The 14,526-nt window shown below is 41.0% G+C and overlaps 1 protein-coding gene across 1 annotated transcript in view; it reads right to left on the bottom strand.

Moving 5' to 3' along the window:
- Nucleotides 1–11: 11 nt before the first annotated feature.
- Nucleotides 12–14,526, bottom strand: part of LOC131975779 (E3 ubiquitin-protein ligase RNF19A-like) — a 32,893-nt gene continuing 18,378 nt past the window's right edge. Inside the window, exons 3-10 of the mRNA XM_059338540.1 lie at nt 8,412–8,620; nt 7,899–8,043; nt 7,077–7,239; nt 4,933–5,047; nt 4,452–4,613; nt 3,881–4,094; nt 3,633–3,776; nt 12–2,874 (exon numbers count right to left, since the gene is read on the bottom strand). Coding sequence (XP_059194523.1) covers nt 2,079–2,874; nt 3,633–3,776; nt 3,881–4,094; nt 4,452–4,613; nt 4,933–5,047; nt 7,077–7,239; nt 7,899–8,043; nt 8,412–8,620 — 1,948 coding nt within the window. The 3' untranslated portion in view covers nt 12–2,078. The remainder of the gene's footprint in view (nt 2,875–3,632; nt 3,777–3,880; nt 4,095–4,451; nt 4,614–4,932; nt 5,048–7,076; nt 7,240–7,898; nt 8,044–8,411; nt 8,621–14,526) is intronic.

The raw sequence follows: 14,526 nt of genomic DNA, 5'->3' as shown, positions 1-14,526 counted from the left end.
GAACAACAACATTTCATATATATTTTTTTTATTTTTCTGATATGCATTTACACGCATATAGTAAAGCAAATTACCAAACAAATATACAAATACCTTATGCCATTCTGCACAAATTACAAATTATATCTGGCACTAGTGTTCAAATTAGGATCAAGAAACTGGAGTTTTGATGTAGAATGAGAAACTATACCAGGGAAGAAGAACAAAAACAACATTTTGCTTTAATGCAGGGAGGACTGCAGCATGTAGCCACGCCCACCAAACCAAACTCAGTGTTCATTCAGTAACAGACCTGGGTCAAAATACCATTCAAGATGCTTATGCCTACCTGGTAGAGGTTCACCTGAGCCGACTCAGTGGCCTCAACAAAGCTGACCACTGATCAGTAAAGACAGGCTTAAACAAACACTCTGAAACAAAGTGTTGAAAACAGGATTTGACTTCAAGTCTGCTCAGCAGCACCGATTGGCAACACGAACAGAAATCACAGGACAAATCAATAGGGAAGATAACCCAAAACCAACCTATGTATCCCTATTAATCTTTGTGCATTGCAGAACATGAATGTAATAAGAAATACAGGTAACAGTGCAGGTGCCTTGGGCCAATCTGTGGCCTCAGTTATTTGCGTAGCATTTGTGAAGCATGTACAAAACAGAAGTCTGTATAATCCTGGGTCCTCATTTACCCCCATGGTGTAAAAAGGATGCACTATACTGTGTCTACAGGTGACAAGTCAAAGGTATAAGATTTAACAAGAGCCTGAGTGCTGTCTTTGGTAGGCAATTGAAAAGTCTTCATTTACCATGTCTACCACAGTAAGTTCTGTATGTGAATGAGCATCCCTCCTACACAGACAGACATTCTGCAACCTATAATGAGTTGTTGTTTGGAGTCTTGAAGACACAGTGGAGAGAGACAAACATAGAACACAAACAGCTTCTTGAAGGCACCATGAGTTAACAAAGAAAGATATCAAAGCTCTCTTTTACTCAGTGAGGCAAGACCATCAGCCTGAATAAATCACCTTTGAACAGGACAAAACATTTTCTTTATACAATTTCACAGAATTGACCAACCCATTGGTTAATGTTAATATAATGACTTTCAGCATTATCTCGAAAAACCGTGGCCTTCCAGAGACCTTTCTCAAATCAAACCCTTACCCACCCACCCGAAACATATCATCACAAGCTTTCCAACGATTCTAACAAGACCTGGGTTTCCACAGTCATCTTAGCACTAAAAACACACACAGCTACAGGTCTAAACTCTGTGGTTACCAACAAGCAAAAGAGCTGTCAAATACCATCTCCCAGAGTGAGACTACAGCTGTGTCCATCCATCTGAAGAGTCTCAGTTGTGTAACAAGTTGATTTTAGTGCTAAAATGATGTAGGTTGTTGAGCCCAGGTCTTATAAATATACATTATAGGATTAATTCTGAACAAATATCCAGGGAAAAGACAAAAAAAAGTCTAATAATAAATACAGAAAAGAACACTAAGGTTCCTCTGTCACTAATATATTTGGGGGAAATAAAAAGAGGAAATAGTGAATCATATTGCCTGGTCCCTGTTTGAGTTCACTTCTGGAAAGCTGTAACATTAAGATTCCTGCATGGTGTTGCATCCGCATTGTTGAGCCAAAATCAAATACTAGCAAAGCCGGCACAGTGGTTTTATTTGAACCTACACAGGTCAATAGGACAGCGCCCAAATCAGTGGGCTGTCTCTGTTACAAGTGGTGAGAGAGTGAACTGTCAAAAAAAAAAGTGTCAGCAGTCTGTGGTTCGCACAGGGAGAAACACCAGCATTCACAACCTTTACATTTCTGACATGGCTGCCCTTTGAAAACCTATTAATACTCCCAACAAGCCCTCTGACAGTCAGTGGATACAAAGATGTCTGTTTTACTCACGGTAGCTTTTCATGAAGGACAGAAATCCCCAAATAACATGTCCCCTTTACAAGAGAATAACAGAAGATGCAGGTTTAACTGTAAGCTGTGTGTTAGTTTAGTGGAGGAAAAGATGTTAACTAAAAATAGCATCTGTGCAGCACTTAAGGTATTGAGATTTCATATGTCAGTCTGTATACAGGAGTTCTTGGGCTGCTGCTGGGTTTGGGCTGGGTGTTGTGGTTGGTGGTTGTTGTTGGTTTCTTTTAGCAGCTCTCTGGTGTTGCTGTGAGAGTCCAGCTCAGCAGGGCACACCAGGTTGACATTCTCCTCTGTGATGAAGCAGAGAGGGGAGAGCTCTGCGCCGTGGCCCAGGGAGGAGGTGGTGGAGGTAGGGGAATGGGGTGTGATCACAGCTCCGTGTCCTTGTGAGGAGGATGAAGAAGCGGGGCAGGTCTCCAGGCGGTCGTTCTCCACCTCAGGTAAGGGGCTGACTGTGGCGAAGCGTGTGTGGTAGTCGCCTCCGCCGGAGCCGTGGCTACAGGACGTCTTCATGCTCTCCAGATCGGAGCAACTGAACTCTGAGAAGTGGCTAGAGTGGGAGTCAGCCACAGACGGCAGGCTGCCGCTCAGTGAGGGAGAGTCGAATTCTGAGGAGTTGGTGCTGCGCTGCTCCAGCAGCTGAGCGTCCATGTCCTCCCGCGTCTCGTTGATCTTGGTACCCCCGCCGCCTTTCTTGCGCAGCTTGCCTTTGCTTTTTTTGCCCCCTGAGCTGGAGGAGGAGGAGCAGGAGGCCTCTTTGGCCCACTTGGTGGAGGTGCCTTTGCCCTCTGAGGAATTGCAGCCGTTGGAGGTGCAAGTCCAGCCGCAGCGGCCAACATGGCTGCCGTCATCTACGCTGCTGCTGCCACTGTGGTGCCGCAGTTTGCCGGGTTTGGATTCAATGTCAACCTGGACTTCCATGCTGTTCCCATCTCTGGAATATGTGAGGAAGAGAAAAGCATGAGAGGTTATTTGAATATTTCTGCATATGGAGTCCATAAACAGTTATGGAATTACATTACTTGGCATGACTTCATAACCATAAACTAGAGACCTAGGGCATTCAAAAAAGGCAACTGTTGTACGGGTTTTTCTATGATGTTTGTCAAGGTGTATGTGCTTTATTGTGCTATTTTGTAGGGATTTTTTATCAATTCTTGAGTGGCCAAAAGTTGTTACATTTTGCACCATATCTGTGTAACAAATGGTATTCACTCAACTTATGAGAGATAACTGAGCATGGGATTGGGTACATATACTTCCTTTATAATGTTTTGCACAAATTTATCTTGAGAAAAACTAAAGTACGGAATGTGCATCTCAAATTAATCTTCAGGTTCCCAGCTTTCAGATGATGTACACCACTTCTATGTGGCATCTACTGTTAACTTGCTATACCCACTTAAGATCCCCAGTCCCCCCCTTACAGACAAATTGTCTCCAAGGGTTAAATGATTTAAGATAGAAATAATTGAATGCTTTACTTTTGCCAGGTAAAACAATCATTCAGGGCTAGATCTGAGGTGATATTTTCACTTAGTAATTACATGTGACCACAAGTGTGACTTTACTGCAATTAGTTTCATATTACAGATTTCTAGAAGGACATCAGCAACAGATAGACACAAACACTGCCAATAAACAGTCTATTCCTTAACAGCATCTTCCAGATAAAAAACAAGTGATGCTCACCGGTCGAGGGGCATGTAGGCGTTTAAAATGGATCCAGCCATTGCTTTGGTGCTAGCGTTGTCGCTGATTGTGCCCAGGCTGACAGTGCCAGACTCACCACTCAGACTGCAGCGCTCCTTCTGCACATCGGCCTGCACCTCCAGCCTGACAACATGTGAGAGGGGTGATTTAGACAATGCAGGGAAGCATCACGAAGTCCAAAGTTGCACAACATTTCAGTCCCATAGCATGTTTTTCTGTTGCTGTACCTGTTTAAGTAATTGACCATGGCACTGCCAGAGAGACTGCCAGTGATGCTGGCTCCAGCCAGGGCCATGGTGGACGCTGTCTCACTCAGGTTGTCCCTGATAGCCCCCAAACGGTCCATGTGGCTGCCACTGGCACTCAGGCTGCCTGTCAGCCCCCCAACACTGCCTTCACCTATACTGGGGTTGTTCCTAGTGTCTGCCACTGATGTCGTATCTACATAGAAAGTATGATCACAAAATAACATTTATGAATATAAGAATAAGTGATAGATAAAAGGTCAACCAGGAATCAGGAAGAAAAGGCAGTGTCGGTCTAAAAATGAGAAGTTTCTGATTAAATTTAAATCTACAAAATTTCAGTGGTTCTGAGGCACAAATGGAATTTTTCTGTAAAAGACAAAGTGCAAAAGAACACTGTACAACTGTGAAACCCAGAGCAGCTTTCATTTGGAAAGGGACTCAGTAGTGTATCTGTCAGCAAAAGGCAAATTCTGTTGTTTGCTGACACAGCCACAATCACATGAAGTCACTTTTGGGTGTCAGTGTGAGTGGTGGAGGCACTGAAGCTTACCAGTGGCAGCTGCCCCACTGCCAACATTCATGTCATTCTCGTCATCAAATTCTATGCGAACTCCTTTGCCGTTCCCAGCTGAGACGCCGCAACCTCCACTTCGGCACAGCGAGATGGGCACCACGCCATACACGTAGGCCAGCATGATGGGAACTCCAATGCCTGAAGGGTGAACGCAGACAAATACAACGGAGACATATTAAACCAAAGTACTGAAAAAAAGTGTGTTTTGATTTTTGTGCATCAGCAGCAGTGGTATCCAGACTAAACAGTTTCATCTTTTACCAGCTTGTGAAAATGTACTTAAATGAAAACAAACTTTTGCATAATATGAACTGTAACATTAAACCAAAGAAATTCCTGAAGCTAGCAAAAATCAAACAAGGATATGCCAATAAAGATCCTCAGGCAAGAGAGCTGAGGCAGAGGAAGAGACAAAGAGAAGGAGGAAGGAGATAGAGTTGCTGGAGAACAGACTGACCGACAGTGACTGCAGCCACCACTGGAGACACAATGACTGAGAGAGTCACTCCACCAGCGATCACCAGGTTCCTCTTGTGGTTGGAGATATCTTTGCCTTCATAGCGGTTATGGATCTGACAGAGAAAAGGGGACCAATGAGACTCAAACAGACAGACAGAGGAAACTAAGGAACAAGTTCTCATAACTTGATCCAAACCAGGTGCGAACTGACAGTGGAACTGTTGGGCTGAGACTGAGCCTACAAACCCAAACAACCCACTGCCAGCTGGGCTACATTTTCTTCCTTACAATTTTCTTTCGCACCCACCCACCCACACACCCACACCCACACACACACACACACACACACACACACACACTTTATGTTAGAGAGTGATCATGGCCTAGTAAAAATACAGAGTCGGTTGCAAGTCATTACTGTAATTATATAAATATCTTTTAAAATGGTAACAACCAAGCCAGAGTGGTTTCAGCGTACAGTGAGGCCAAATCATGCCAGCAGTAACCAGCTGCTATATGACAGCTATCTATAGAAAATTGAAAAAGCTAGGCATTTGGGAAAAACAACACCCCTAACAGTGACCAGTGGTAAGTAATTGTTAAAGTCTGTAAAAAATGCCACATATCTGGAGACTGCAAAAGACATGAAAAGGCTATTCCTATTATTAATTTAGGCTATTCCTCAATTTGCAGTGTGCAGTTTTCTTGTCTTGTAGTTTGTGTTTTTCATCTTCCACCTGTTCCACCTAAAGTTTATTCTGAGTGTGCGCATACTTCCTTTCTCTTTACATATTTGGAGAATACAAGAAACACAACCGATAGAAAAATGTACATAATATAAGACTAACAAATGAACCCCTAAACACCGCATGAATTACTGAAAATTAAGAGTTTTAAAGTGTTATTAAATGCTGAATATCGTTTTTATTTCATTATTTTTCTCTTTTTGTCAGTCTGAATATACCTGCCTACCAAATCTCTCATGTGTTGAAGCCGTGGGTGGAGAAACTCACATAGGAGGCCATATATTTTAATAAACCTGCATGTGACATAGGAAGAGGGGCCATATCTGAATGGCTTGTTATATCCCATGTTTTCTGGCCTAGGCAGCCAGCATTAAACTGACTGGGTTGTCTTGTTTCATGGTTTCATGCATGATATGTCCCAATTAAATGAAAAAAAAAATAAAAAATGTACAGTTGTTTTGGTTGACAGAGTTCTGTTCCAAAGCCCAAAAAGCACACATCAATAGCAAAAACTGCACATATACAGTCCCAGTTACTTTCACACAAAGAGTGCTTATCATTATACTGTAACATTTCTGCTTTATCTGTCAGTCAAAGGTGACAAAGTACAGCTGATACGACACGTGACTGTGCTGTCAGTAATGCTATGGCCTTGGCGCAGTGATTCACCAGGATAGAAACCAAGACTGAACACCAACATTCATCCAGTGCATGTGGAATGCAGGTGATTCATGCTCAGATGTTTCACATGTGTCATGTGATCACGGCTGAATGTGGTCTGGTTTTTTCGGGGAAGAAAAGTTTGTTGGCTCTGGCCTCGCCTTGGCAGGCTTAAGAGGGGAATTCTGGAGAGTCTGAACATTTTCCTTTTTTTGTAATGTCAAATTCTTATTGAACAGACTTAGACTGATGAGGGATTTGACACAACACAAGTATACAAAGACATACCGACACACAGAGCATGATACTGACAAATGACCTCAGTTGGCTTCAGATAACTTAAGAGTCTGAGAAAAATAGATGACATGAGGTATGTGGGCTAGTTTTACAATATATGTTAGTTACTGATTGATACAGCGCTTGTTTCTGGGTGTGCAGGGTGTTTATTTTCAGCATATCAAGTGAGATAGGCTTAGACTGACTGCACTTAAGACTAAAGCTACACTTTGTGGGAAAGCAGAGCAAATATTAAACTTTATTTATCTCAATGCAGCACTCACAATGAAACCCAAAGCCTTCGTAAAAATCTGTACAGCTCAATACAGTCTTTGAACAGTAAATCTGGACAGGAACCGGATGAGTCAAAGTTCTGCCTCATCCAGGTAGTGTAACTCGTAGCAGGAAAACTCAACTCTGTTCCCGACTACTGCACATGAATGTGTCTTTAGAGACTCACCTTCCTTCCCACATATACAGGGATGCCAATAATCATGGCAGGAATAGCTATTCCGGCAATGAGCGCAATGCCGACGGGCGCACCCACAAGTGTTCCTAGTTGCCAAAGAATCTTCTTCTTCCTGCTCCATGGCTTCTTCCCCCAGAAAGTACAGCCTGATGGACTGAGAGAAGCAGAGGAGAACATTTAGAGTGAAAAAATAATGGAGGCTAAGCTGAGAACTGTTTTTTTTCATACAGTGGATACTGTAGTATGTTTTTACCTTTTGATCCCTTGTTACTGAGGGACAAATATTTGTCCTCGTGGAGACATACAGTAATGAAAAAAATTATTAGACCACCCTTTTTCTTCAATTTCTTGTTCTAGCCATTTTCCATGGTTTTCTTGATAATAACTAAAATCATTATCAAGAAAATCATGGAAAATGGCTAGATATCAGCTTAAATTAAACTCTTATGAGCTATTTTTGTTGTTATCATTATATTTGTCCAAACAAATGTACCTTTAGTTGTACCAGGCATTAAAATGAACTAGAAATTGAAGAAAACAAGGGTGGTCCGATAATTTTTTCCATGATTGTAGTTCTTGAGTGTGCGGGACCTCAGTCAGTAGAATTAGGGCTTAGCTACAAGTTGTGGGCTGCCACAAATAAAAGGGACCAATACACAGTTACAGGAAATAAAACTGTTTAGTTGCATGGCATTAGCTGATTACAATCACTTAATGTGTCCTAAAATGCTCATGTTCAGAGGTAAAACTATAAAGCCCTCCAAACTGTGTCTGTGTGTATTCAAATATGCGTATGCATCTTGTCAAACTGACCTCAGGTAGTGCAGGTCTGAGATCTCCTTCATGCAGAGCCAGCAGAACTCACAGCCGCAGACGGCACAGGTCATGTGGTTACAACTTCCATCATTCATCTTGATGATGTAAGCAGCACAGCGTGGACATGGCTTAATGTCATCAGCTGCAAGGCAGAAGGAAGAAAAAGAAGAGAAAAATAGAAAAGTTTAACTGACTTGTTACACTTCTGCTATCAAATAAAAATAGGCCTGGTCAGTCACTGGTGACATATTTCAGAACTTCATTGTGATTGACAAAACATTTCTCACAAACAATTTATCACTGAGACAAGCCTAGCCATCAAAGAAATTTGGTAATACTGACAAAAATTGATTAATTTCTCTGCATTCTGACCTACGCTGCAAACACAAATTCTCAAATCCGTCTCCCTTTTAGAGGAAGAACTATGCAACATCCTGACATGTGTGGCAATGTACTGGATATTTGACAATGTGTGAAACACAGAAGAGACACAGGAAAAGAAAAGCCGACCTGCAGCTCCACTTTCTTGGCTGTAGCTGAGGGAGGATGAGCGGACCGTCCTGAGGCGGAGGCTCTGGGCTCTCTGCTGTCGTGCTGCATCGCAGGTCTGGTTGGGATGCCATAACTGCTTACAGTGGTAACAGAACTCTGTGCCACAGCCCTCCCTGCCGCATGTGATCTTGGGGCAGCTAGCACACCCGAAAGCAATCACTGCATACCTGGGAGAAGACAACAGGAGAAAACAACACATTGAGAAAAACTGCATGTTTTTTTGTTTTTTTTAACCCAAAACTGGGTGGGACTTGTGGGCATCCATATAACCCATTTTCATTTAGATATCTTTTGGGTGCCACTATCCCTCTTCCCAACAAGATAACATAACATGGTTGGATTACTTAGAAGATACCAGCATCTTAAGAGGGAAAAAAACTGTGCACACTATGGACTTTGAAAGAAAAAAAGTCGACAAAAGCGTTGTAATGGATTGCCTATAGAATTAATTAGAAAATGTAAAAGAAAAGGAAGGCACACTGCTAAATATGTCTGATGAATGCTTCAAAGAAGGGTCCCTTACACTAGTACCCCAATTTGAATTTAAAGATTTGTTTTGTTCTTCACACAAACTACTTGGAAGCAAATTTAACCAACAATGTAGTTTCAAAAACCAAGTAAGACTTTGCGACAGGGAGATGTGTTAGAACATGGCAAGGAATGAATCAGAGGAATAAAATGTTATTTTCTGATTGCTTCACAGTGGTTGTGTTCTGTGTGTGTGTGTGTGTGTGTGTGTGTGTGTGTGTGTGTCTGTGTGTGTGTGTGTGTGTGCGTGTGTGTGGCCAAACAGACACAGCAGCATCAGACCCGAGGGGTGTGACAAAGTAGCGGTATTTGATGATTTGGGAAAAGGGAACGGTCTGCACGCCCTTCGGCTGTTATTGGCTGGGAGTAAAACAGAAACGTGGCCCAAAGGCTCTCTGCTGATGCCCAGAAATGTTGCAACACAGCAAAATAGGGAGAAAAGAGAAAATACAGGCAGAGGGCAGCTTGTCTGCTGATACAGACACCGCCACACACTAGTGGGTCATAAGTGATGATTGAGAGGAATTGTTTTTGTATGAATCTATACACCGTTTTTAGGGTTATCCTGTATGTTAAACCTTTAACCACCCACTTATATGTCAAACATTTGCACTTTTGTGTATTTTTTTCTATACATTTATGACCATTAAACATTAAACTTTTATTTTCATGTAGGTAAAAATCTTTATATAATTTTGTTTTAAAAAACAAAACAACATGCTGTGTCTTTTGCAATTGCATGTGTGTTTACATGACAGAGCACAGCATAGCAAATCCTAACACCTCTGACAGAGTGACAGCTGAGGGGTTGGATGCATGGTGCCTTCAGCCAATAGAAAGGAGACGAAAGCGGTGCCTCAAAAGGCAATGTTCAAAATTTCTGTTCAAAGATGACAGCTGCAAAATACTGGCTAGCCAGTTTCCTGAAGGAAACCCTGGAGTGTGTGACGTAGTTCTATCCGACTGCAGCAGAAGCCTCCCGGCCCCTCTGTGACTGACCCAGGATTAAGTTTCAATCACAGAGCCACGGAGAGCCTGGGAGACTTCCTTTGCTGTGGATCATTTTACTTTAGTGAGGAAGGAGTCTAGAATGCAGACACACAGTGAGGAATAGCAGAGACCTGTCAATCCTTTTTTAAATCATTGTCAGTAAACCACCAGCACTAAATCCTATGCAGACTAGGGACTAAGGATGGGCGTTTGGAAGAAACCTACCAACCTGATTATCTATGACGTTAACGATCAATTAATCGATTAATTGCTGCATGCATAAATGGGCAAAATAAAACATATATATACAGTTCTATGCAAATGCCCGTTTTGATAACGGACGCTTTTATTTTGAAAGGACGAAAAGAGACTTGATCCTGTCGATCGTAAAAACTAAATCAAGTAAGATTATACTGTAAAGATAACGTCAATGAGTTCAATGTTTTAGCCTCGGAAGAGGCATGAGGTTAGTTTTCACAGTAATCTTGCATATTTAAATGTGTTTTGTGTTTAAATAAGTTTTGGATAAAATTAAACTCAGTAATTTATGCTAGTAAGGTTTGATACAGTAAGCTAGTTTTGCTCAAATTAATACTCTTGTATTTCTGTGTGTTTTATAATTGTGCTTGCAACTTTCAGTTTGCAAACACTGTAGCTTTATCCAATTTCATTCTCAGCTCAGAGCTGAATGCTCAGCCGTGTTTCAGTTTAAAAATAAATAAATACACGATACATGATCGATTTAAAATTCCATGTGATTGACCAAATTCTTAATGACCATTAATTGATCATTGATTTATTATTCCCATCCCTACTAGGGAATGAGGAGATATTAGGGAAAGAGATGTCGCGGTGTAGGTTTTTATACTATGAGATTGCCAACAACAAAACACCAAATCAGTTTAGATTAAAACCATTTTTTGTGTAACCAGTTGTACAATTTGTAAAGCCCTGAGTCAAATCTGTGATTTGGATAATGGATGTATAAATAAAACTTACTTGACTTCCTCTGAAAAACGTTTTAATACTTTTATAACCCCTAAATGACCACTTCACCAATGCTGCTTACTGCAATACCAGTGTCCTGTTTCCATAACAGAACAGCCCTATGTATCCTTCCTACAAGAGACACCGGGAAAGGAAGCACTGTATTTTTATATCCGACTACAGCTGTGACAATACAATCATTAGACAGTAAACAACTATATAACCAATGATAATGCTGTAGTAATAATGTCAGATTAATACAACACTGTGCACCATGCAAAAAAAAATATCTATATTTTTTATTTGTATTAATGTATTTTGCTTTGGCCTAGGATTCACTTGGCTGTCTGGATGGGCTCAGGCCAAAAACCTATGTGATCCCTGTACAAGGTGCACCTGATTACATGGGCCAAAGTACAGTACGCTGAAGCAATAGTTTCCAGGAGGAGGGCATTGGTTCAGATGTGCCTTCTGTGCATTTCCCAAAACTCTCTGGAGCAATTCACATAAATAACTGTAAAAAGAAATGTGTGATGTTGACCAAAGCCTCAGAACTGCAGGAAAGAGGAACAAACAAGAGGTAAAAACAGAGAAAAACTTGCTGCAAAAAGAAACTCATTTAAATGGAAGACACTCTTGGAGCCAAAATAAAATCTACTTTCTTTGCCGTCAAAGGGAAATTACAGAAACCTGAACACAAACACAAACAGTGCACACTGTGTGCTCGTACAGTTAGCTGACCGCCAACATGTACATACATTCTGAGTCTGTTTTTAGGGAAATTGTTCAGTCATCTGAATACAGACTGAGAATATGTTAAACTGCAGCTGCAACTGTAAAGTTTCAATCTGATTTGCTTTGGCATTGTGGTCTTTGCTTCTAAGAAAAGAAAAGATATAAACTGAGCTCACCGACTGCTGTCACCAGCAATTCAACACACTTAATTGGCATTATGGACACTAATAACAGACACACCGCAAGAACTGCAGCCAGTAGTCAGCCAAACGCCTTATGAAGGTCAAATGGCGTCTGATGTCCAACTGTTGGCTTGACGTCAGGGTAGGGACTAAAAGAACGGTAAGCTTAAGACTAAATAAATATAATATCAATATCTATAGATCCTATACTGTCAATTCTAAGTTTCAGAAAAAAAACCTTGAGTTATTTAATTTAGTCACAAGTTTTAAAAAAAAGTTATAACAAACTGTAATAATTGCAATAATTGCAGTGTGTTGGCTCGTCCACATGCTCTCCACATTGTGGCATTTGGCAAAAATCAACATGCCTGAACAGCATTTAACTGCAGGGAAAATCCTGCGCCCTAAAATGTTGCGATAATTATTGAAAGAGCTGGTTCTCTACATTACAGTATTGTTATTTCAAACGGTTTCTTCATTTACAGAATGCTAAAAGGCATAGTATTTGCATCCAGACAGGAGAATTTAGCGGAGCTACCAACACCTGTCAGCCGGGGAAGAACAGAGCCCCTTGGAGGGAAGAGGCAGAGGAGTGAAGACAGAAAAATGTCCCAAAATGTCAGTTCTGGGGCAATTCCTTCTCTTTGTTACTGTAATTATGTAAAACGGCCATACCCAGTAGAGGTGTAAATCAGCGTATCTGTCCCCCGATACGATTTCATCCCGATACTTGAGTCACAATGTGATATTATTGTGATTTTAAGCATTTTGTTATATGGTGAGTATTGCGATACAATATATTGCAATTTAACTGTTTAACTGCATTTTGAGTCCACAAAATTTTATTCAATCAAGAATTGTTTTGTCAAAAAAGAGAAAATGCTCAGTCTATTCATCTCACTTCAGTCTTTTTATTTCTCTACAATGAGAGTCAAACCCACAGACTGACCAACAAAATATTCAGTCAGACTGAACTGAACTGATATCAAACATGGACAACAACAACTGCAGCATTTTATCAAACTTTCAAAAACTTTAAGCTTCATTGCTCTGAATATTTTTTTTAATGAAACATAAAAATAACTTTGCAGTGTTATTTCGACAACTTCCCGACACGATATGCACACGGTGCCTATAGATTCCTTAGATCTTCTAGTTTCCTATGATACCAGTATCTCCAGTATATTCCTAAAAGACCCGCTACAGCCTCAGATTTAAAAAAAATTAGTAAATGGGCGAAAGTACTGGCGGTCCACCGGCTGTCACAACACTAAACATCGATTCTTGGCGGCCATGAATCAATATAATATTGTTACACAAAATAACGCATACTACACTGTATCTATTTTTTCCCCCACCTCTAATTCCCAATAGGATGGACATGCTCTAGCTCCAAGCAAAGCAGGAAAGCTAATCTAAGGAAAAAGTCTACTACTGTTTTCACTACAGCTACATCAACTTTTCTTAAAACATAACAAAACACATCATGACGTCTTGTCTTTTTGACAATCAAAATACATTTGCTGCTATTCTAGTCAAGGTTACAAAACAGGACATCCCATAAAACAAAACATCCAGCTGCCAAAGTACTCAAGGATACTACAGCTCAGAATTAGGTACAAACAGTACTTCTCGAAAGTGTGATGGGGTGGAGGGTGGTGGGGCTTTTAAAGCCACCTGACCTAAAACAATTCCTGGAAGAAAAGGAAATGGCTACAAGAGAGACAATACAAAGAGAGGGAGAGTTTTAAAACATGACAGAAATGGGTTCTTTAAAGTGAAACTTCATTTTCAACCAGCTTTCTGTCACTGCAGTACAGACAGCACATGCAGATGAGCATTGCCCAGTGTCCCTCCACTCTGCTCACCCACTGGAGTTTTGCCAGCAGGTACTGCCCAAGCTGCAGTGACCCAAAGCCTGTTGAAGATCAGTTAAGTTTTCCTTAAGGCATCTGCTTAAGGATAGTGATTTTCCTAAATCCTTTTCAGGCAGCAATGTGTAATGTAGCAGTGTTCATGCATCTTCATCCCTGGTTCAGGGTTGTCACTACATAGAGGTTTTGCTTACATGCTTATGGTATGCAAAAATGTACAAATGGTCCAACATTCAATAAATGTGAAATCTGGACATCTCCTTCATTTGGTGAGTTATGAAGTGGCAGCAGTTAAGGTACTTTGGACAGATGCCCAATCAACTTCAAATAAATGAGATGCTGATTTGATTTGTCAGTGAGTCCAAGTCACCATTTGACCCTACAGGGCCTCTACAAAGTTACACTGCAGTGACAATGTGGGTGACTGGGATGAAGCATGTCAACGGGCCATCACTCAGGAAGGGGATTAGACAGCAAAACAGAGAGGGGCATGACACAAGTAACAAAGAACTGGAAAAAATGCTTAAAGAAAGAAAGGCAGTTAGGGAACAGCAGTCTTGTGTTACAGAGAAGACTGTCGGAAAAGAGACAGAAAGGTTTAAAGAATCAGGCAAAGGCACTGAAGTATAAGTACTAAAGTAAAGGTACTTGTGACTTTATGAAGAGTCTGAATGAAAAGGCAAATGACCGCTACAACGCGCTGGGGGCTAAATGGAAGACTCACAGCATGCACACTTGACAATGCTAGCAAAATGGTGTTAGCCAAAAATGGACTAT

The sequence above is a fragment of the Centropristis striata genome, chromosome 8 (genome assembly GCF_030273125.1).
Source record: "Centropristis striata isolate RG_2023a ecotype Rhode Island chromosome 8, C.striata_1.0, whole genome shotgun sequence".
NCBI lineage: Eukaryota > Metazoa > Chordata > Actinopteri > Perciformes > Serranidae > Centropristis > Centropristis striata.
Note: the sequence above shows the minus strand (reverse complement) of the source record. Positions and strands in the feature narration are given on the sequence as shown.